The 25,566-nt window shown below is 38.3% G+C and overlaps 1 protein-coding gene across 1 annotated transcript; it reads left to right on the forward strand.

Annotated features, from left to right (window-relative positions):
- The first annotated feature begins 807 nt into the window (after positions 1–807).
- On the forward strand, positions 808–24,341 carry LOC126967446 (DNA replication licensing factor Mcm5). The gene is made up of 13 exons (XM_050811912.1): positions 808–1,083; positions 2,301–2,448; positions 2,542–2,649; positions 5,965–6,137; positions 7,310–7,388; positions 8,257–8,415; positions 8,835–9,072; positions 11,711–11,904; positions 12,323–12,463; positions 14,150–14,326; positions 15,963–16,207; positions 22,238–22,380; positions 24,044–24,341. The coding sequence occupies exons 1-13, from the start codon at positions 929–931 to the stop codon at positions 24,271–24,273; spliced, it is 2,190 nt and encodes a 729-aa protein (XP_050667869.1). The 5' UTR covers positions 808–928; the 3' UTR covers positions 24,274–24,341.
- Positions 24,342–25,566: the final 1,225 nt, after the last annotated feature.

Here is a 25,566-nt window from a genome sequence, read left to right on the forward strand (position 1 = left end):
CGTGTATCAAGTTTGGTTATTTAGTTAAAACAGGTCAAAATACAGTGAACCGTATACATTTAAAGCGTTAACTACTACTCATTAGTTCTATAGGCTCAATACACATATTATACTTGATCTGTTTGGACATTCCGCCGGCTAAAGAACATAGTTATTTAACTACGGTTTAACAATAAATAACATAAACTAATACACAAATGTTTGAATTTATATTTTAATCTATTTTCTTTTTTATCTTTATAAGTTAACATACTGCATAATAAATATTTCTAACGCTCGTGATGTTCTTGAAAGGCATTATTACCACATGCCACTACATATTAATAGCATGTAAAACTACATATAAGTGTTGACGTAAACTATTGTATTATTAATAATTACTTGTCAACAATATATCAAATAAGTAGCGCAAAATGTAGATATCATATAGCAGATGAAAATAGGATCATAAAAGCAATTTAATGATACCCCTAATAATTACGGCAGAGGGAAGCAAGAACGTTAAAGAATGAAGGCAGCCGAGTGCATAAACGACCGCGCACAATATACGTTGTATGGTATATGGACTTCTGTTTCTGCAATTCTTGAGTAAATAGACCCTATTTTGTGTGCAGGGTTCAATGGTCACTCATTATCGCCGAGACGCCTATATACTATGTGTGGAGAAAATAGATAACGAAGAATAATAATTATTGAAAGTTTAAAAGAGTTGTATCCGAGGCTGTAAATAAATATCATAAGTATATTTTTATCAGTTTGACGTTATATTTGACAACTGACATCTGACAATTTTGAGCGCGAAAACATTGTTTGTAAAACAACACAGTACACGCCGGTTTATTTATAATTTTAAACTTATTTAATAATATAATAAATTCATAGTGTATCAAAGGTCGCTGTGAAATTTTAAAAACTTTAATCCTTAAAAATGGAAGGCTTTGATGACCCCGGTGTATTCTTTTCTGACAATTTTGGTGTGGAAGAAAACGAATCTCAGGATCAGATTAACCTACAAGCTGTAAAGAAAAAGTTCAAAGAATTTATTCGACAATTTCATACTGGAAACTTTAATTTTAAATACAGGTATTTTTTAATACTTAATTCAATAGATTATTTTATCCCAAGAAATGTGTAGTATTGTGTAAAGGATAACACAAGTACTCAATCATATATCAAGCTTGAAATTGCTAGCTGATGAATTCAGATTAGCCTATTGTCAAGTCTCATATTCTATTTTTATCTAGTTAAAAATAGCAGATAAAAATTATCACTGTGGATGATTGGATCATATACGTTTGTAAGTAATATTTGGTAACCCCTTAGACAATGATAGAAATCAGCTATGCAAAATAACAAAACAAACATAGGGATCTCCCCATGTGTTGGTACAGTTGATCTGTCATCAATTTATTGGCACCCTTAGATATATATATCTAGATAGAGTCTTTGTTGTTAGATAACCAATTAAAACAGGCCAGGAATAATCATATAGTGTGTGTGACATGTCTTACACTGGTGATTTGTATAACACTTTATGATAGTGTGCATGAATTGCTTAAAATAGAAGGTTCATTCTAAATTAAATTTTTTCACAGCACTCATAGTCTATCTAGACATTTCTATTAAACTAATTTGGGAACTGGGTAAGTTATGGAAAATACACATTTGATCGTTGGCAATAAAAAATCTTTTAGAAAAAGCTGTTAATTACTAAATAGAACTCTTAAATTAACAATTATCTAGGACCTTCAATATATAAAACCAAGTAAATAATAAAATAAAAATTGCGGACCTCTCTTCTTACAAAGTAAGATCTACAGTACGAGAGTGGCTTTTACAATTAAGCTATGATGAAACCGAGAAAATTATTAACTCAAAATTAATATAACTTTATGTATTTAATTATGAATATTTGTTTATAACTTTGCTTTATCTATTATTATTAACTTTATTTATTATTAATTTTATACAGTTCTTATTATAAGATAGGTATGCTTTAAAGTTAGATAAATATTGTTTAAGTGTCAGTCTTAGTTCTATTTCATTAATTATTAACATTATATAAAATTACATAGCAGACGGTAATCACTGGTTGGCTCTGCACAGGGTTTCCTAGTGAGCCATCCAGAGGAATTTAATTTAAAGGTGCCTCTTTGTTTCTGTTTTTGAGATTGAGACTGTAATTTATATTAGGCATGTAGAACAATTTATTTAATTATAATATATATAAATAATAAATAAATAAATAAAATAAAAAATAAATAAGAATCCATTACATTGTTAATTTTATATTGTTCCAGAGATGCCTTAAAACGTAATTATAATCTCCACCAATATTGGGTGGAAATAAATATTGAAGACTTATCTAGTTTTGATGAAGTTTTAGCTGAAAAGCTGTACAAGAAACCTACTGAACATTTACCTATTTTGGAAGAAGCCGCAAAAGAAGTACGGACATGCTTGCTTTACTATTTAAAAAAAAATTATTTATAATTAATAATTATTTGAAACATGAGATGATAAAAAAAAAAATATTTTTAGTTGGCAGATGAATTAACAGCGCCAAGACCTGAAGGGGAAGAAAAGGTTGAAGATATTCAAGTTCTACTAATATCAGATGCCCATGCAGCTAATTTGAGGGAGTTAAAGGTACACAATTATTTATAAGGATACACAAATAGATTATTTATTTATTTATTCAAGTTCCACCAACACAGAATACACATGTCAATTCATTAAATTGTAACATAAAGTCCAAAAATTTTGTTCCTGCAATTATAGGTGAACACATAGAATAATAACGTTCAGAACGATAGTTTCATTCATAGTTCCTGTCAATATAGAGGTAACATTATTATATATATATTTAATGTGTGTTTGAGCATCACTTACTTACATTCGCCAACACACAGACAGACAGCCACATAATGCTGCAACTGAATAGACATTTCCCTGAATCAGTAAATTGTAAGAAATATTAGGTTATATGTAGTAAGTATATAGAAAGGAGAAATAAAATATAAATTAAGAATTTAATAAAAACAGCACATATTTAATTATTGTTGCAACAATTTTTGATGTGTAAAGTAAAGAAGTTCTTTAGAATCGGATGAGTTTTTAAACTTGATGAAACGAAAAAGCGAGACGATAGAGGCGCCGTTCCCAGCTATATATGAGGGTTTCTAGAGTGCAGAGAACGAATTTGGGATAATTTTTAAAATCCAAGATGGCCGCCGTGCAAAATTATGATTTCAACAATATGGATATCGTATCCGAGTTTCTCGAGGGTGTAGGGAACGAATTTGGGATCATTTTTGAAATCCAAGATGGCCGCCGCGCAATTTTACGATTTCAACGATTTTAGTTACATGTGGCGAAACAATTTCCGAAAGATGCCTATACGTTGTTTGGCATTATGGTTATCATTATAACCACCACGCATACGTATAGTCCCAAAATAATTTTTCATGACAGCCATCTTGGATTTAAAAAATAATCCCAAATTCGTTCTCTGCACCCTCGAGAACCTCGGATACGATATCCATATTGTTGAAATCATAATTTTGCACGGCGGCCATCTTGGATTTTAAAAATTATCTTAAATTCGTTCTCTGCACCCTCGAGAACCTCGGATACTATATCCATATTTTTGTTATCATAAAATTGCGCGGCTGCCATCTTGGATTTAAAAAATGATCCCAAATTCGTTCTCTGCACCCTCGAGAACCTCGGATACGATATCCATATTGTTGAAATCATAATATTGCATGGCGGCCAACTTGGATTTAAAAAAACAAAATGGCGCGGAACCGAAAATCGTGACGATTAGCTATAAAATTTCTCTCAAACGTCGATAGAGAAGCTTTACTTCAAAAACATACCGACCTATTGAGAACCTCCTCGTTTTTTGAAGTCGGTTAAAAGAGTGGCCGTTAATGTTCTCATAAGCTCGACTTTTTCCAAACATATGGTAAATTCAGTAATTTAAAAGAAATATTTATAGTGACTATTCAAAACGCTTAGTTTAAGCCTAATTGAATTAAGATTATTTGACTTTGAATAATAACATCATGTGGCGTCGTACATTAGAGCCTCCTTTCAGTATCTACCAATAAACACAAAAAAAAATCCCAGAGGAGGAACTCGGGGTATATAGTACTTACATAGCTGGCAACATATTTTTTTAATGGCGTCTGTTTTGTTTACAAAATATTTTGCTGTTTTGACGAACGTATTAGCTTAAACTAAAAGTTGTGGAATAGTATTTATGTGTAAAATGTGATTTTCTTATCATAATTTTTATTATAAGACGCTTTGTGACACCCTTTCACTGCACAGTAAGTCATTTGTCAATTAAATTTCTCGCACTGATTGTCCTGAAGTTGACAGAGTGACACTGATGCGGCGGGAAACGTATGTGGTCATAAATGACCACATTGAAACTGCTTCATTTCGCTTGGGCCTACTCATGTTCTAAGCGTTATTATTCTTAGGGTGAACACATCATGCACATAATTATTCACAATTATATATATCTCATGGTTGTGCAAAATATTTGCACAACAATATGTGCAAAAATCAAAGCTTTTATATGGACATTTAGGTAGATTGGATGTGTGAACTTTAACCTTAGCACCAGATTTTACACATGAGTGTCAGATTTAGGTCGGTTACACGATATATATAGTAAGTATACAAGGTGACAGTATTCACTATGGAATGACGGTTTCAAAAACTATTTATTTTTATTCTTATTCTTCACGTAGCAGTGTAACTAATTAATTTTTATAATTTTATTTTGTTGTCCCATCAAAATTGGAGATATTATATCCTTTGTGAATGGTGGATCTTCGCCTTTGCGTTGGAATTTAGTAGATACATTTTTCTAACACCCCAAATAACATATTTAAGTTTATTTTTTGGGTAAAATATCCATCTTGCCCATTACAATACAGAATACTCAGGATTCTCGAAAAACCCAAAACTTCTGAGTGGCACTACAATTACACTCATCATCTTGAGACATATTATTAAGATGTTAAGTCTCATTTGCCAGTAATTTCACTAGCTAAGGCGCCCTTCAGACCAAAACAAAAAAATGTTTGCACATTACTGCTTCACGGCAGAAATAGGTGCCGTTGTGGTACTGATAATCTAGCCGGTATCCTGTGCAAAGGAGCTTCCAACTGGTAAAGTAGCCTAAAGAGTAGTTTGAAAAGATAAAATAAAATTATTTTATTCATATGTGGTGATTTTTTTTTTCATCAAAACTTTCTGTAATCTATAATAATAAGGGTTTAACTAAGCTTTTACTAAAATTTTAAAATTATTGCCTGTCTGTGATGCTATAGCTCGAGAACAGCTTGCAAAATCTTGATGAAAAGTGATGTGAAGTTGATCACGTGATTAGCTAATGGATAGGCTATATATGATGACTATATTCTGCTCGCGACTTGGTCTACTAAATATGTTACAACAGTCGAGTATCGTCATAAAAATATCTAAATAAAATGTGCTGTAAGTCCTACTTCTGTCTATCGCTGTGTTTTACTACACATGGTGTGAAAGCATAACTTACACTCAAACTCAAAATATGAATCAAATATTTTGAGTTGTATTTTGTACTGTTTTATGGTTGGTTGTCTAAAACAACCTGTATTGCTGCGCCACTATATTTTATCATAAGAAATAAATTCCAACATTTTGGAAAAATCAGAAAATTAGAAATTAGTTGTAATAGGAACATATTATAATTCTATAATATATATTATAAGTCTTCATTTTGTCGACTAATTTCTGATCGTCCAATTACCTATTTATAATATTCATAGTCAAATATTTATGTATTTGACACAATCATTAATATGTTAAGTTATTAATGTATTGTATTTTTTCATCATGACTGGGTCCAACTGTTCATAATTTAAATGGTACATACTGAGTAAAATAATTTCTATATTTCAGTCTGAAACTGTTTCAAGATTAGTTAAAATACCAGGAATAATTATATCAGCATCCGGAATAAAAGCAAAAGCTACAAAAATATCAATACAATGCAGATCATGTCGAAACATAATACCAAATCTTCCGGTGAAACCAGGACTTGAAGGATATGTTATGCCTCGCAAATGTAACACGTAAGTTTAATGAATTTATAAAAGGTGAAGGTTAAAGTGTTGATTAAGTAGAATTAAGGGCCTGACACTTAAATCACATTTTCCAAATTTCTGGCTAGATAGAAATTTAAAAATCTTTTTCGCACCTTTGCTTTTGTAATATTATGTGTCTTTATGGGATGGTTAAAATTCTTTTGGTGCAACTATCCACAAGCGCCACTTTGAAATTATGATGCGGCTCGAAGGACCATGAAAAGGGGTGCACTTAAAAAGGGGGTGTTAAACTAAACTACACTTATCAATGGTTTAAATCAACATCTTAATGGTTTAAACGGTGAATACGCGGATCTCTACCATTTATTGGTTATAATGTTTACTCGGACAGGCTCTGTAATGGTTATAGACGAGTGGTTAATGGTATCTGGGACCGGCCTGATCAATGGTTAAACGCGTACTGCCTTACCGAAAGAAACAACATATTACAAGTTATAACAACAGTTATAAGTAATTAATTTTACCTACTAAGCAATATTTATAATATAATGCTATTCGATTGATTTACTTCAAACACACATTTTGCCCTCTCTCCATAGTTAAAAGATTAGTTTCTTTTAACTATGGAGAGAGGGCAGTTTTAGATAATATTATGAGTGAAGTGAAGTCAGTTCAATACACCAGCTGATGGGAAAAATTAGAAAACGTTACAACAACAACTTTAATGGATAAAGTTGTATTATTTAAAAGAAACATGTGAGAAAATATTTCGAAAGTATCTACTGTAAATATTAAAATTGAATTAGACAAACATTTTGAAAATGGAAAGAGACAAAGTCCATTTAAAATAGCAATATGTATATATTATATCTAGGTACATAATTATTTTCAAAATTCAAATACTATTATTCAAAATCACATATGGAACCTCAAAAACTACCACCCATTCAAAATAGACTGCCATAGATCTGAGAAGAATGGTCGCAAGAAACTCAGCGGACTTTTTTTTATAAAAATATGGGTTAAAATATAATAATACAATAAACATTCATAATTTGAACATAAAGAACTTTATCAAGAACATAATGAGATGTAACAGTCAAAATGTTTATTTCTTTTAATTTTTCTCTTAATGATTCTTTGATGACCTAGGTTATAAATAGCGCGTATTAAATAGTTGATATAATTATTTCTTCCAGAGAGCAGGCTGGCCGTCCTAAATGCCCACTAGATCCGTACTTCATTATTCCAGATAAGTGCAAGTGTATTGACTATCAGGTATGATTTATAAACTTTTATATTTTTATGTCTTCTTAAGTTCAAATATTATATGATCAAGGCCCATAGATGATTTTGACTTTAGTGAAGTTGGTTACATTACCTTTCATATATAGACTTGTAGTCTTTGTTAATAATTAGAGATTAAATTAGTAACCGAAATTTATGGATGATTCGGGACTCGAACCAGCTACCTCTCTTGTTCCTTCAGAGCGCTCTTCCAACTGAGCCAACCGTTCAAGTGACTTATGGTTCGTAAATCTTGGAACGACTTGTTCAACTCTCAGGTTGTGTGTGAGTCTTGAGTGCACCCAAAAAAACTTAAAAATCAACGTGATGACATAAAGCCCATTGGTAACCCTGACACTGAGATATGGTCTCAGAATCTATTTCAATTTGTAGTTTTCTACATCGATTTAAATATTAATATTTTTATTTTTTATTAGTTAATTAAAGTAATTAATCCCAGAAATGAGAGTAATCACTTTAATAAAATAACAAAGAGCAATGTCTCAACTCAAATATCTAATATGCAATTATTGGGGTTGATGTAAAGTACATCCTGTAGATGAAGCCACAACTTGAGGGTTGAACAAGACAGAAGATTTATCAACGATACGTGACTCGAACGGTTGGCTCAGTGGAAAGAGCCCGCACGCAGAGGGCGCGGGTTCGAGTCCCACATTGTTCATAAATTTGTTTTCAAATGTAATTTGTGTGATTAGAAGTGAGAGTTATAACTTTAAAAAAATACAAAGTATTATAATAATATAATATCATTGTCTAGTAGTACAGGTTCTATTAAATAATAGATTTGTGTGAAAAGTGTCAATTTAAAAAAAATCTACTATTGCATTAAATTTTTTAGGTCTTAAAACTTCAAGAGGCTCCCGAAAATATCCCTCAAGGAGAAATGCCACGTCATTTGACAGTGTATTGTGAAAGAATGCTCTGTGAGAGAGTTGCTCCAGGTGCTAGAGTCACTGTGCTTGGTATTTACTCTATAAAAAAGATTGCCAGGATTGGTGTAAGTTTATTTTTAGAAAATCACCGACTATTATATTTTTATAAATGCAATACTCGAATACAATCACCAAATAAGTATAATAAAACTTAAAGATAATTATAGATAGAAGAAAATTAATAGATTTAGAATTTAATCCCGATCCACTTTGCGCCCTTCAGACCGAAACACTATAATGCTTACATTACTGTTTCACGGCAGAAATAGGCGCCGTTGTGGTACCCATAATCTAGCCGGCATCCTGTGCAAAGGAGCCTCTCACTGGTGCCAGGAACTGACTGAACACCATACAAAATTTGATTTTAATCGGCTTAGTCATTAAGTTTGTCGAGTTCAATATCAAACACATGTACATCAGAATTATATATAAATAAATCATAAAGATTTTGATCACAGTCAGACGAAAATAATATTATTTGCAGAAAGAAAGTCGTGAGAGAGGCTCAGTGGGTGTCCGCTCTTCATATCTACGGGCAGTTGGACTCACAGCTGAGGAAGGTGTTACTGGTGGACTCAAGCCGTTCACTGCTGACGAAGAGGAACAGTTCAGAAGGCTAGCGGCCTCCCCTGATATATATGACAGAATTGCAAAATCTATAGCACCCAGTGTATTTGGTGTTGCAGATATGAAGAAGGCAATTGCATGTCTTTTATTTGGAGGTGAGTTGTCTGTTTTAATCTATTACTATATACAAGTACTAACAATTCCCACACTCATTAGGGCTTAACCTGTACAGTTGAGGCTAACACAGGGACTATGCTACCCTTGCTCAACTGTAAGGGCTTTAAGGCTTCTTTACAGTACAGGAGCATGGTCTCGTGGTAGAAATAACATGTCTGGATTCACTAAGGCAAATTTTCTCTCGGTGCTTATTTAACTTGCAATTGCTAGAGAACGATGTTAGGGTTTGCTTTGTATCTTGAATTAAAGCCAGTACATATTTTTTATAAATAAATGAAATGAATTATAGTTAACACCCAATTATTTGTAAAGTTCAGCTTAATTCTACATTAATTATTTTTTTATGTCTTGACACAGTAATATGCAAGAATTATTTGTTTCGGTTTGAAAGGGGCAGTACCTAAGAAATATACTGCGCTCATGACTTAACGTCTTATGTCTCTAAGTGACGAGTGCGATACCGCTCTTAAATTAACGGTTTTTGAAAACTAAAATCTATCACACCATCATCCGAATCACACAGAAAACACTTTCCCTTAAACAGCAGTACGTTTTTTCAAATTGTAACTACAGCATCTAAGTACTCCAAAATTATGCGCAGCATGTACGAGTCTATCCCAATCCTTTTTGTTTTCAAGAGCAGATAGCATGCGCATTCTCTTTCTTTAAATGGCCGGACTACGAACAGCTGCTATGTTGTATCCTCTTCTAACGCATGGGATGGTTGGTTGGGACCTCTCAGTCGCATATATTCACTCGGAGCAGTATTTAATCTTTTAAAATTCGGCAACCGGTATTCAGGACTGATTTTTCACAGGCAACCCTATTATCACCCTGTTTGTAATTAATTCAATAACCAGACCGGTGCAAGTTACTGGTACCTATTAACCTGTCCATACCTGGCAACCCATGACTTGTGACAGGAAAAAAATGGGCAACCTAATAACTTTTGCATATACTATGGACTCCATACTTTCGATTGGTATAGAATTAATCCATTAGGCAAACCGGTGAAAAATTAAAAAAAATAATAATAATGAATCGCATCCTGGACTATAATTTGCTAGGCAACCCATATGCAATATATTTATTGACATATTAAATTTCATAAAAAATATATTTCATCCAGCTAGGTGAAGGTTGCACTGCATTGTAATAGACAGGATGTAGCACCAGGTGAACGTCTTGTTGGTCTCAGCGTCACTTCTTATCAAAAGCTACTCTGACAATAAAATAAAATTTGTAACCAAAATTTATGAAGGATGCGGGATTTGTTCGAGCGCTCTTCCAATGAGCCAACCGTTCGAGGGACGAATTGTTCATAAATCTTGCTATGTCTTGTTCAACTCTCTGTTTGTGGCTTCATCTTTTTTTTTTTATATGAGAGGGGGCAACCGGGCAAGAGGCTCACGGGATGGGGAGAGGTGAGGCAACCGCCCATGGACATCCGCAACAACAGGTGTGTCAAGAAATGCGTTGCCGGCCGTTAAGGTGGGAATATGCTTTTTTCTTGAAGGTCCCTAAGTCGTATCTGTTCGGGAAGACCGCTGCCGGTAGTTGATTCCACAAAGTGGCTGTGCGAGGCAAGAAATTTCGAAGAAAACGCGCGGTTGTGGAATGCCAGACGTCTACGTGATGCCGATGGTACTTTGCACGTAATGTCCGATGGTGGAATTCGGCCGCTGGAATCAACCCGAACAGCTCCTCTGAGCACTCCCCGTGATAAATGCGGTAGAAGATGCAGAGAGAACCCACATCTCTACGCAATGCAATGCTAGAGAATCAAGCCGATCGAAGATGACTTGATCGTCGATGATTCGAGCCGCTCTTGGTTGTATGCGGTCAAATGGAAGAAGCTGGTACTGGGGAGCACCCGCCCAGAGGTGAGAACAGTACTCCATGTGAGGCCGAATTTGCGCCTTATAAAGTTGCAGGCGGTGGCTTTTAGTGAAGTACTGTCTCGCCTTACTGAGTACACCAAGCTTTTTAGAGGCCAGTTTGGCCTTCTCTTCCAAGTGACCATGGAACTGAACGTCGCTCGATATATCGACGCCAAGTATGCCAATACAGGCTGTGGCAGTTAGAGGAGTGATCTCGAATCGAGGGGATACGACAAAGGGAGACTTTTTAGTGGTGAACGCACAAACTTGTGTCTTCTTGGGGTTGAATTGGACTAAATTTTGTCGGCCCCATTCCGAGACTTTGATTTCAGACACAAGTTTGATCCGGTTCTCGTCGACGCTATCCCGGGACATGTTAGCACGGCCGGTGTAGGAAGCATACCCCGTGCTGTCGTCTGCATAGCAATGAATATTGCTGATTTGCAGCATATCATTGATATGCAGAAGAAACAGCGTAGGGGATAGCACACAGCCTTGCGGGACACCAGAGTTTATGGGTTTTAAGTCGGAGCATGCACCGTTGATAACAACCTTGATGCTCCGATCAGCCAAAAAGCTAGTGACATCTACAGGATTTACTTAACAGTGGATAACCTGCTCAACCCCAATAATTGTATATTAGGAAATTGACGCTCGCTTGTCGCTCTTTCACTCGTTTTCTCGTTTACTCTGACAATGTCAAGTAAAATCTGTTTACAGTGTGTTGTGTGTACAGGATCTCGTAAAAGACTGCCGGACGGTCTCACACGTCGTGGTGATATCAACATCCTATTGCTGGGAGACCCTGGCACTGCCAAGTCTCAACTCCTAAAATTTGTGGAGAAGGTAGCTCCCATTGGAGTTTACACGTCGGGGAAAGGATCCAGTGCGGCTGGTCTTACTGCTTCAGTCATTAGAGATCCTGGCAGTGTAAGTTTGCCAATAGTTAATAAAAAAATATTATTTGCTCATGGACATATCATGTGTTCTATAAAAGGCTATAAATGTACTGCCAGCCTTAGAACTGCAAAAGTTAGGTACATAGTTTTCATGGAATTAAAAAAAATAAGTGACTCATAAAATATATTACTTACTTATAATTTATATAATATTACGAACTGACCCAGCAAATGTTGTATTGCCATATAAATTATTGCATATTAAAATACTTGATACCAGATGAGCCCGGACACGACTAGTATGCTTTCTTATATACCTTTGGGTTTCATCACCAGTTTAATTTATTATAATTATTTATGCCTATAAAATTTGAAAATCAGATCTGACTTCCACACTTTGGTTGGTTCGTTGAGAAACGCATTGTGAGTGACCGCCTTAACATTTACAGCGTAATTTCGTAATGGAAGGCGGAGCGATGGTTCTCGCGGACGGGGGCGTGGTTTGTATCGACGAGTTCGACAAGATGAGGGAGGACGACCGCGTGGCCATACACGAGGCTATGGAGCAACAGACCATTTCTATTGCTAAGGTATTTATATGCAAATACATACGAAAACAAGTTCGTTAACAGTATAATTATAAAAATAGGTCTTGCGTGCACAGCTGCATTGTAATGTAGGTTTTAGGTATTTATTGTATCGTGTGGCGATTGGCTATTCATTTATTATCTTTATATATATACAATATAGTGAAAATGGTCTTTGTTTGAGGCTCAATCACGCCTAATCCACTGATCGTATCGACATGAAACTACCACCGTTCGATGCGAAATTTATCCTAAATGGATTATGGCTACTTTTTTTTATTGTATTTGTAATAAGCTGAATAAAATTTAATTTATTTCCTTTTAAAATTCGCCCAGCCAACCGGGCGGGAACGGCTAATACACCTATATAATATGTTAGTATACATCTAATGATATAATCAACAAAAGCGCTCACCTGATGGTGAGCGCTTTTGTTGAATAAATCAGGTTGGACTTATATGATGCTATTAACGAACTCACTGTTTGAGAAATAAAGTCGAAATCCAAGATGGCCGCATCGTAATGTGATAATGTAATTTTTATTTTAGTCATTTTGAAGATTTTTATTTTAGTACTTTTTATATTATTTCCTTGATTAGCTAGCTACCGTATTTATTCTCTATCAAATTAATAAATGCATTGTTTTAAATAATTGACTTATTGTATAGGTTTTTACTGACAAAGTAAAATCAGACGAGAGATACTAGTGAGTGTAGCCAAATAAATTTAAAATTTGGGGTTATGATGTGTTTGTGTAATTTTATCATCAGTTTTTTTTTTATAAAGATAAGGGGACGAGACGAGCAAGACGTTCAGCTACCCAGTACAATGCAGTGCCGCTCAGGATTCTTAAATCCCAAAAATTCTGAGCGGCACTTCAATTGCGCTCGTCATCTTGAGGCATAAGATGTTAAGTCTCATTTGCCCAGTAATTTCACTAGCTACGGCGACCATCAGACCGAAACATGTTAACACATTACTGCTTCACGGCAGAAATAGGCGCCGTTGTAGTACTCGTAATCTAGCCGGCTTCCTGTTCAAATTAGCCTACCACTGGAAGTATATGTGAGCTTATCTGAATGGTATGTAATATTAACGGTCTTTATTTAAATTATAACTTACACAAATAAAATTTGAAAAACAAAATTTTATGCACGATGCGGGATACGAACCCACGACCTCCCGCGTTCCGTGCCGGTGCTCTAACCAACTGAGCTAACCGTTCGAGTACCGCCTCGTTATAAAATTCTGTTTGTTTTATTCAACTCTCAGGTTGTGGCTTCATCTACAGGATCTACTTTACAGTTGATAAACTGCTCAACCCAAATATTTGCATATTAGGGAATTGACTTGAGATGTCGCTCTTGTAAATCTAAACAATATGTTATGTTTTAGGTTAGAGCACCGGCACGGAACACCGGAGGTCGTGGGTTCGAATCGTTCGCATCGTTCATAAAATTATGTTTTTCAAATTTTATTTGTGTATTAATCCTAGAAGTGAGGGTTATCACTTTAAAAACATAGCATATTAATTATTACTTATTTTTAATATATGACATGTTACTCCTATGATGAATGGTAGATATGCCACCGCTCGTTCTGTTTGCCAGTAGATCACTCTGACACCACTTGTAGAAGCCAGACAGAGAACGATCTGACAATCCTGTATAAATCGACTTTTGATTACAGGCTGGTATAACAACAACACTAAACTCCCGGTGCTCGGTGCTCGCGGCTGCTAACTCCGTGTTCGGTCGCTGGGACGACACCAAGGCAGACGACAACATAGACTTCATGCCCACGATACTGTCCAGATTTGATATGATATTCATTGTTAAGGACGAACATGACCAGAACAGAGATATTGTAAGTACACATCATTCATACACTGCAAAACTTAGCCGGATTACAGCCGCCAATCGCCGTACTGGAATTACTGCAATGTATTTCAAACTTATATCAAATCCCTGCATGCACTCAGGCAGTGCCGCCTCTTATTACGTAGTATTTACATCCTCTTTGACCAGGTGGATATGATGAAGCATTGGATAGCGCCTGAAGTTGATTCATTTGAAACAGATGGATAAGCAGGAAGGCTGCGTCAAATAGTGCCATATATTTTAGTGTTAGATTTTTAACCGACTTCAAAAAAGGAGGAGGTTCTAAATTCGTCGGTATGTTTTTTTTTTAAGTTAAGTGTTGTTTCTGGCACTTTAACAATTTTATTCAAACAAAATAAATCTTAAAGCTAAAAAAAAGATTAAATTAAAATAGCATCTATTAGCTTACCAGTTTTACAATAATGATTTCACTATGATTGCCTCCCACGAGAAGTAAAGTGTCCATGAAAATAATTAAAAAAATCAAGACATAATTCAGTGTCGCTAACGTTATGATTATTTCTTATGGTATGGACTTAAGGTGGAACCTTTGGAGCAATGGATTGAGAGCTCGATCCACACAAACAGACCGACATTATATAATTAAGCAAAACCTTCCCTGTACTAAATACTACTTATCATCGGATTAGTATCTCCAAATATCATATACCATTAAACGTATATATATAATCTGAATCTCGCAAACGGTTCCAACATACATTTTAATGAAATTTAGTATACATGTAGTTTCGGGGGCGAGAAATTCATCTAGCTAGGTTTCAATTTTAAAAATGTACTTTTTTTTTCGTGTTTTAATGAGAAGCAGCTACATCATCAGAATACAAAGGTAAATTTCGCCACTATATACAAGACTGTAATAGCTCAGATGGGACATTGGGTGATCTGGAAAGCAGAAGACCCCGGTTCAAATCCTATTAGATTTTTTTGTTCAAGTTTTGTACATTCTCAAAAATCCGAGCAAGGCTCGGTCGTCCGGATGTTTGTTAATAATGCACCGTCTGTTGAGTTTTTATGGTATCTCTGAGTACTCGAAGATCTCGCAAACTAAAGCAAAACATACAGTCCACATTTACATTTGTAAAGAATGGTCTGCTGATTCTTTGGAATTGATTAATGTAATATAAAGTAAATGTTATGCTTCATGGGACCAGTTGGTTTGGGGGAGATGTAGCAAGGCAGAGCAAAGGAAATATAAATATAATAATATAATATAAATAGATGCTCCTTCACACACCAGAGGGAGGCCCCTTTGCACCGGATGCCGGCTAGGTTATGGGTTCCCCAACGGCACCTGTTTCTGACGTGTAGCAGTAATGTGTAAATATTACTGTTTTTCAGTCTGAAGGGCGCCGTAGCTAGTGAAATTACTGGGCAACAGAGATTTAACAACTTATGTCTCAAGGTGACGAGCACAATTGTTGTTCCGCTCAGAATTTTTGGGTTTTTCAAGAATCCTGAGCGGCACTACATTGTTATGGACAGAGCGTATCAATTTCCATCAGGTCACGCTCGTCTCGTCCCTTTTTCATATAAAAAAAACAGCACTTGACCAACAGGTTCGTCAAAAGTGGGACTAGAATTAGTTTTTTTTTTTTTTGTAGACTCTAGCCAAGCACATCATGTCAGTCCACATGGGAGGCAACAGCGCTGAGAGGGAGACAGTTGAGGGTGAATTACCTCTGAATGTCCTGCGGCGGTACTCCGCGTACTGCCGGCTGAGGTGCGGGCCAAGACTGTCTGAGGCTGCGGCGGAGAGACTCGGAGCCAGATACGTGCTCATGAGGTCCGGAGCCTCGCAGCACGAGCGACAGGCCGACAAGCGACTCTCTATACCCATCACTGTGAGGTGAGCGGACACACGGCCAGTGGGACCATAGCTTAGATCATTAATACGTCTATAGAGACTATGACATCTGTCGAAAAAAATTACTTTAAAAATTACCTGTATTTGGAACACTGACCAGTATAAATACCACTGGACAGGCTGTTCCATAGGTTTGACAGCAATTTTTTGTGCCTATTTGAAGCGCCACTCGCGAGCGTCCAGAGAACTAATTTTGCTCGTTTAATGATATAAGATAATATATAAATATTTAAATGTATACTAATAGTTTTAATTAATATGAATATGAAATTTGTTTTTTTACTCATGATCGCAGACGTAGAGCGCGGGCACAAGCTCGTATATAATATGTTGATAGTTAAATGTTCAAATAAACTTTATTCAATGAGGCTTCAACTAAGCGCTTTTGAATCGTCACTATAAATATTTCTTTTGAATTACTGAATCTACCAGATGTTCTAAAAAAGTACAGCTCGACGAACAAACAAGAAACTCAACGGCCACTCTTTTCATGCAATAGAGTATTTAACAATGGCTGTAATATACAAAACAAATTATTTGAAAGGTGCTGCATCCAATATATGAATCGTCTTTAAATAATATCAAATATTTCATAAAAAAGTAATAAAGAATAAACTGTATATAAATTATCGTATATCGTAGACGTAATCGATGTCTTCGTAAACATTCAAAACAGTGTAAGCCAACAAACGATACTGAAGCAAAGAATATATATATAGTACCAGTACGGAAGTCTCACTCCTTAAAACCAATTAAAGAAATAGGGACTCTTGAGGTCTTATTATTATTATTATTTGAAGAGGGTGGCTATTTCCTGGTCCTAAAAGGTTCCTAGTAACACCGCGTCCAGAATTTGACTATTGTGTTCGCCACTCATACTAAAGCTCATCGTCAAGCCCTGCCGCCTTTACGAACCGCAGTAGTTCCTTGACGCGAGTGTTGCAAACACTATCTGGAGGTACGAAGTAGTTACCAAAGATTGTATTACGCTTATGCATTAGTGGGCCGCAGTCGCAGAGTAGATGAATAGGTGTTTCATCATCCTCAAGGCAGAACCTGCAAGCTTTGTCGCTTCTGATGCCGACCACACTGAGGTGCTTGTTTAGGCGACAGTGCCCGGTTAGCATCCTAGTGAGTATGCATAGATTTTTCCTGTTCAATGATAGGGCTTCATTCGCATAGCTACTGTTGAATGCCCTTATCAGTGCTTTAGAGTGGTTTAAACCTGAAGAGTTGTTCCAGCGTTTAAGTGCTTCTTGTTTACATTGGTTACTCAGGGTGTGTCGGATGGCGCTCTTGGGCAGTCCACAAATGGGTTCCGGACCATATCGGACTGCTTTAGCCCCAGCTCTTGCGAGCTCATCGGCCATTTCATTGCCTATGATTCCGGCATGCCCTGGGACCCATCTGAGAATCACTCTGTTTTTCATGCCTAATGAATTCAGGCATTCAACGCAATTATTGACTAACTTAGACGACGTCAAGTCAGCGTCTAAAGCCAACAATGCTGCCTGACTATCAGAGTGAATGTATATGTTATGATTGAAGTAGCCTTTTTGGATATTGGTTTCCGCGCATTCCAGGATGGCGTACACCTCTGCTTGAAATATGGAGGTAAAGCTTCCCAGGTTTGTGCTGGATTTAAACCTGGGGCGTTCTCCATAGACCCCACAGCCGACTTCATTTTCCATTTTGGACCCATCGGTGAACCACATGAGGCTCCCGTCCTTCCACGTGACTTTGTTGTTCATCCAGTCGTCCCTGGAAGGTAGTTCCACGATATAGTGTTTAACAGAGATTAATTGTGGAATCATCTGATCAGGTAACATGCCTAATATGTGGTCTCGCAGAACTGAGTCCTCTAAGGTCCTAAGCGTTTGCGACATCCAGTTACATGAACCCCCCTGGGCGATTGCCCTCAGCATGCTTGCCTTCGCCTCTTGCTGTATGAACAGTGGAAGAGGCGGTAGGTTTAGCATTGCTTCAATGGCCGCACCAGGAGTAGACGTCATGGCTCCGGTTACCAACATACAGGCAAGCCTCTGCAGGGTATTTAGTCTGTCTGCAGTTGTTTTCTGGTTGGCTTTGTTCCACCACACAATGGAATCACATAGATTGTTGGTCTCACAATTGCTTTGAATTGCCATAGGAGGATCTTGGGGCGCATTCCCCAATGTCTCCCTACCAGACGTCGACATACACCCAAGGTTGTTTTAGCCTTTTTCACGGCTTTGTCGATGTGAGAATTCCATGTGAGTTTCTGGTCGAATGTAACTCCCAGATACTTAACCTCAGCTGAGAATTCCAAAGTAGAGCCGTTCAAGGTGGGAGACTTCAGTTTGTTAAGTGTCCGTTTCCTCGTGAATGGCACAATAACAGTCTTTCCTGCGTTGACTGACAGTTTGTTGGCTGTACACCACTGTGAGATGGTGTTTAGCGCCTTTTGCAATATAGAGCTTAGTAAGCTTTGGCAGAAACCTCTGACGATAATAACTAGGTCGTCTGCGTACCCTAGTGCATCAATTCTGAGTTCTGCCAGCTTACTAAGTAGTTCGTCTACTGCTAGTGTCCATAGAAGTGGCGAAAGAACGCCACCTTGTGGGCAACCTCGCGTAGTGTATAGCTCCAGTGATGTCCCATGGAGGGAGATTAGAGCTTTGCGATTTGAGAGCATTGACCTTACCCATTTGACAGTGGTGGAGTCTACATTTTTGTTAATTAGTCCCTTCACTAGCGTGTCTGTCGGGGTATTGTCAAAGGCGCCCTCAATGTCTAGAAACGCACAGAGTGCAATCTGTTTGTCTTGTAACGCCTTCTCGACTCTATCCACAAGTTGTAGAAGGGCCGTTTCTGTAGACCTGCCTCTACAGTAGGCGTGTTGAGAACTATGAATGGGCTTTAGGCTTAGAGCATGCTCTCTTATGTGTCTGTCCAAGACTTTCTCAATAACCTTCAGGAGAAAGGAGGTAAGGCTTATGGGTCTGAAGGAGCTTGGCAGGGAGTAGTCCTTGCTGCCTGCCTTAGGTATAAATAGTACTTTAGCCCTAGTCCATTGTTCTGGAAGATAGCCCCAGGCAAAGCTTACCCGGTATATCTTGACTAGTAGCGGTACTAGGATATCCAAGCCTTTTTGAAGAAGCGCTGGAAAAATTTTGTCTAGACCGCTTGACTTGTAGGGTTTCAGAGTCTTGATGGCGCACCTTATATCCCGGGGTCTGATTATCTTTGCCGCTCTACGCCAGTCCTCGTCAAGAGGCCGTTGTGTAGGCGTTGCTACAGATGGTTGATGGGTAGCCCCCGGAAAGTGGTGGGCCATCAGTACTCTTACGTTTTCTACCTCGTCGGCTGTAAAAGATCCATCTGGTCTCTTAAGCAGGCCGATTTGGCTAGGTTTGTCCTTGGCGAGCAGTTTGTGTACTCGGGATCCTTGGGGAGTTTTAGATAAATCCTCGCAGAACCTCTTCCAAGATGCTCGTTTGGCCTTCCTAACTTCTCTGTTGTAATCTGTTAGGGCTTCTTTGTAGGGTTCCCATTCTTGGGTCTTTTTAGCCCTGTTAAACAGCCTTCTGGATTTCTTCCTTAGTTTGTTCAAGTTTGAATTCCACCAAAGCACTTTCCTGTTTGAGTGTTGTAAGGAGAGAGGGCAGCTAGCCTCGTAGGCGTCAGTGATGCCATCCGTGGTTACTTTCACTGCCAACTCTAGCTCATCCAGGGCTCTGATGCGCTTAGGGATATTCTCCAATTTACTCCTGAGTTTCTCTTTATAGACAGTCCAGTTTGTTTTCTTTGGATCCCTAAACGTATATGTTTGTTTTTCGAGGCAAGCCAAGATGTCAAATGCTATGTGTCGGTGATCCGATAGCGAAATTTCATCACTGACTCGCCAGTTTGATATTCGCCTGGCAATGTTGTCGGTAGCGAAAGTAATATCTAGAACTTCCTGCCTGTTTGAGGTAACGAAGGTTGGCTTATTACCTCTGTTTAGTACCTGTAGGCCGTAAGTGTCTAAGAAATTAAGAAGTTGCTCACCTCTGTGGTTGACGTCGCTGCTTCCCCAAGTTGTGTGGTGCGCATTGACGTCGGCCCCGACAATCAGTTCGGCGTTGTTGCGTCGTGCATACTCGACCACTCTCGCCAATTCTGTTGTCGGGTCTCTTTCTTCATATGGAAGGTACGCCGAGCAAACGATCACCTTGGTGCCTTCCCAACCTTCGAAACAGATATACGCCACAACAAGGTCGTCGGTGCAGACCTCTGTAACAGGTAAGAAATAAGTGTTCTTGTTGAAGACTATGCAAGCTCTGGGTTTTGATCCGCTGGTATTGTAGATTAACTTACCAGCGGTGTTCAGTCCCAGTATTTTGCCGGTGTTAACCCACGGCTCTTGTAGTAGGGCAAAGAGGATTTCATTACTCGCAAGGCATTTCTCCATTACTGCAGTAGCAGTTTTGGCGTGGTGGAGGTTTGCCTGGAGTATCCTCGCCCTATTTCTGCGGTGCGTCATTGGATCCCACCGGAGGTGGAAGGCTTAGGTCGGTCTGTCTTCTGGTATGGGTGTTTCCGCCCGCGGCCAGAATTAGCCCGACTCTGATCCTTCCCTCCCCTGAGGGGACCTGAGACGTTCCTCGACATCGGCCCTTTGCCCCGGAACGTAGTTGTGGGGGCAGCCGGCCGTTGCGGGGTCCTTGAGATCCCGGATGTTCCCGGTCGCACAGGCCCGCTGGTCTGGGTGGGTTGCTGTCCACTCGCTGCTGCGGAACCCTCAGAGACGCCCCTGATCTTAAAATTGATCTAAATTGAGGTCTTACAATAAGGTTTAATTCAGATCGCACAGCGCAATTTTTTTTATTTTTTATTGAATAGGAGAACAAACGAGCGTACGGGTCACCTGGTGTTAAGTGATCACCGCCGCCCACATTCTCTTGCAACAGAAGAGCGTTGCCGGCCTTTAAGGAAGGTGTACGCGCTCTTTTTGAAGGTACCCATGTCGTATCGTCCCGGAAACACCGCACAAGGAAGCTCATTCCACTGCACAGCTTTGTAGTACGAGGAAGAAAGCTCCTTGAAAACCGCACTGTGGAGGACCGCCACACAATCAGATGGTGGGGATGATATTCTAATTTGTGGCGTGTCGTGCGAAGGTGGAATTCGGCGGCAGGAATCAGGTTGAACAGCTCTTCGGAACACTCCCCTTGATAAATGCGGTAGAAGACACACAATGAAGCGACGTCTCTACGCAATGCCAAGTGATCCAGCCGTTCACAGAGCACTGGGTCCCCGACAATTCGAGCTGCTCTGCGTTGCACGCGGTCAAATGGATCGAGCAGATACCGGGGTGCGCCAGACCAGAGATGACAGCAACACTCCATGTGTGGCCGGACCTGCGCTTTGTAGAGTGCTAGAATGTGGGCCGGCTTGAAGTATTGCCGTGCTCTACCAAAATTAACCAAAGTTTTATTCACCTAGAAGTTGATTCTCTTTCTATCGCGTGACTCTCTTCTGTCGGCATTAGGGTTAACTTACCTAAAACTGTACCTACCTATAAGGTCATCTTATAAAAATAATAATAAATTTCTATAATATAAATAAGTATGTAATCGTAATTTTAAATCAATATTTTTTTCCTTGTCAAACCTACATTATATATACCACGACATAGTCAAACCTACTTAGTATATTTTCTATATAGGTACTACATACGTAGCTATCATTAATGGTAATTTCATTATTATATTAATCACTTTAAATTAGATCGTTTCAGTGTCTTTGGGAAGCTTAAAAAAATTAATTTGGTTTGCAATGACCTTTATTATGCTTCGCTTTGTTAATGTTTCTCCATTTTTAAAACATCGATTGGATTTGTGAAGTAGGTGACTGACGTGCGTGCGTCACTGCTCGCTCGTGAGTCCTTACTGGATAGCCTCTCTGTAGAGGCCGCCGCGTCTACTTACGATTTAATACCTACACGGCAGTGAGACAGTTCTGACTGACGTAGCTCATATAACTCGACAGACAACTAGAAGCCATCGTGAGGATATCGGAGTCTCTCGCCAAGATGCAGCTGCTGCCGTTCGCGACGGAGGCTCACGTCACTGAAGCGCTGCGTCTGTTCCAGGTGTCCACGCTGGACGCCGCGATGACGGGATCCTTATCTGGTAAAATATACATTCTTGTTGCACATAGCAATAGGCTGGTATGTGTAACATACCTAGCGAATATCGAAAAAACGATCGAAAAAACGATTGTATGAAACGTGCAGTAATTGATAGATTGACAGATGTCCTGATGACCGGTTATCAATTGTAAGGTAGATCCTGTAGATGAAGCCACAACCTGAGAGTTGAACAAAGACATTAAATCAAGATTTATGAACTTTACGTCACTCGAACGGTTGGCTCAAACGCGAGAGGTCGAGGTTCGAGTTCCGCATCGTTCATTTTGTTTTCTAATTTTACTTTTTATTTTTCTTATCTTGTTTATGTATAAAACTTCAATGATATTATAGTATTAAAATAGGTAGATATGTCACTAGCGTGCCGAAAATCAATCGCCTAAATTGAGTCAATTGGCGCATGGGGTCGTAGTCGCTCTCTCGATACGAAAACGGTCCGCACGCGTTTGTTGTTGACTGAATTGCTTACAATTTGATATAGGTACAACATTAAAATGCCGTCTTGTGTAATGGGAAGATGCAGTAATTACGAAAGTAAAAAGAAATCATAGATTTACATACCACAGTTAAGAAATCATGAATTATAACATTTTATTTGATTTCATTAATTCTCTAAGAAAATAAATATGACGCCATTACATCGCTGAATGCCGCAACGTGACTCGAGTCTCGAGTTAGAGACATAGATTAACCTACAGAAATGGCGAAATATTTCTGCTGTCTGTTTCGGGATGATCGAGGTAATATGTACTATGTAAATGATGTAAAAAAAAGCGTGGTTCCAGTGAATGTAATACGAAATGTAATAATAAACAAGTGCGTATATAACTGTCAAACTACAAAAACAAGTTTTAGGGTAGGTAACGGACGTAGACAGAGTGATATTTGCTTACGTAGGAGTTTTTTTCAGTAACACTGTCCCTTTCGGTATATCCGAACTGGTAACTGCAGAAGAATCAATGGATCATTTCATTCTTCTCCTATTATGTTATTGTAATAAACCCTCAACAAAAAGACATTCATCAATAATATAAGATACAAAAAATAATAATTGTAAACTTAAAACTTTTTGGGAGCCGTCTTTAGTAAAAATGGGACCCTTACTGTAAATAAATTTCTGTTTTGTTTTGTTATGTCTGTATGTTTTTCATGTTCATTTTCATATTCAATGCAGTTTTACTACTAAACTTTTACTACATGAACTCATGAATGAATCGTATTTTAGGCATAAATCCCGGTGTACGGTAAAAAATCATATCTGATGGATGATTCTGTATTTATCTATTCAAATACGTAGCAATTAGCAAATTAGATTTATCTCTTTTTCGCTTTCGATAATTTCATTTACTATCGTTCTTTGACGTGTAATCGTAATGTAGTGTATAAACACCGAATGTTGTCTAGGTAACCTATCTATACTTTTAAATATCATTGTAAAACTTATGTCATAAAACTTATGAAATAATTTGTATTTCATTTCATATGAATTGTTTAACTTTGTAGAATTTCTCTCTTAGATTGACTTAGATCTGAGTACAGGACACGTAAGAATGAATCAGACATTGTTCTGTAGATAATAATGTAATACTATTTTTTTATGAATTTTTTCAATAATAAATTAACATCAAGAATTATTTCTATTTCAGGTGCAGAAGGATTCACAAGCGAGGAAGACCAAGAAATGCTGTCCCGGGTTGAGAAGCAGTTAAAGCGCAGGTTCGCAGTGGGGTCCCAGGTGTCAGAACAGACGATAATCCAGGACTTTCTGAGGCAGAAATATCCGGAGCGCGCCATACATAAAGTGATTCACACCATGATACGACGGGGAGAGTTGCAGCATCGCTTGCAGAGGAAAATGCTTTACCGCCTTTCTTAGTACATACTACAATAGTGCCTTACGGAATATGTTGAATCATGCTAATTAATAAAAATAACTAATTTTTATATTCTGTGTTTTCTTTTCAATAAAATATACAGTATTTCACTATTTTATGCCATTATTTATATGTATTTATTATTTAACATAAATATTCGTCTATTTCAGACGGATTAGAAAATTGTCAGTTAGCTTGGTAGCAACTTTTTTTTTTAGGGAATAGGAGGACAAACGAGCGTACGGGTCACCTGGTGTTAAATGATCACCGCCGCCCACATTATATTGCAACACCAGAGGAATCACAAGAGCGTTGCCGGCCTTTTAGGTAGGTGTACGCGCTTTTTTTTAAAGGTACCCATGGGAAGGGGAGGGGGGGTGGCCTCCGGTCCTCGAAACTAACCTATGCGAAACATAGCGGCACTAGGCCGCTACTTCACGCCGGTATTCTGTGCGAGTGTGGTAAGTAACCCGGACGAGTCTGGCCCGATTGTGCTGACGTCAAAGGACGGTAGCGTGACTCTCCCACTTACAATAAGCCCGTAGTCGCCTCTTACGACACCCTAGGGCCTGGGACTACCCTAATCTTTTTACGCCCCGGGGAAGCACAACTATTGGTAGTTATAAAACCTCCACACAGTGGCATAGAATTGGATGGCGAGTGGTGAGGCAACCACCCATGGCTATCCGCAACAACAGGTGTCAAGAGATGGGTTGCCGGCCTTTAAGGTGGGAGAATGCTCCTTTCTTGAAGGTCCCTAAGCCGTATCGGCTCGGTAAAACAGCAGCCGGTAATCGATTCCACAAAGTGGCAGTACGAGGTAAGAAATTTCTTGACAAACTCGTGGTTGTGGAATGCCAGACGTCAACGTGATGCGGGTGGTATTGAGCATTTTGACTTGATGTCCCGTGGCGGAATTCGACTGCTGGAATCAACCCGAACAGCTCCTCTGAGCACCCCCCCTGATAAATGCGGTAAAAGATGCAGAGAGAACCCACAACTCTAAGCAACGCCAAAGAATCAAGCCGATTTAGAGATGATTTGATCGTCAATGATTCGAGTCGCTCTTCGTTGTATGTGGCCAAATGGAAGAAGCTGGTACTGAGGAGCGCCCGCCCAGAGGTGACATCACTACTCCGCGTGAGGCCGAATTTGCAACTTAAATAGTTGCAGGCAGTGGCTTGTAGTGATGTACTGTCTTTCCTTACTGAGTAAACCAAGCTATTTATTGTTGCGTAGCAACCCTTCGAAGTATATGACGAGAGTTGTCAAACTTCAAGACATTGTTAATTTCA

The sequence above is a fragment of the Leptidea sinapis genome, chromosome 13, assembly GCF_905404315.1.
Source record: "Leptidea sinapis chromosome 13, ilLepSina1.1, whole genome shotgun sequence".
Lineage (NCBI taxonomy): Eukaryota > Metazoa > Arthropoda > Insecta > Lepidoptera > Pieridae > Leptidea > Leptidea sinapis.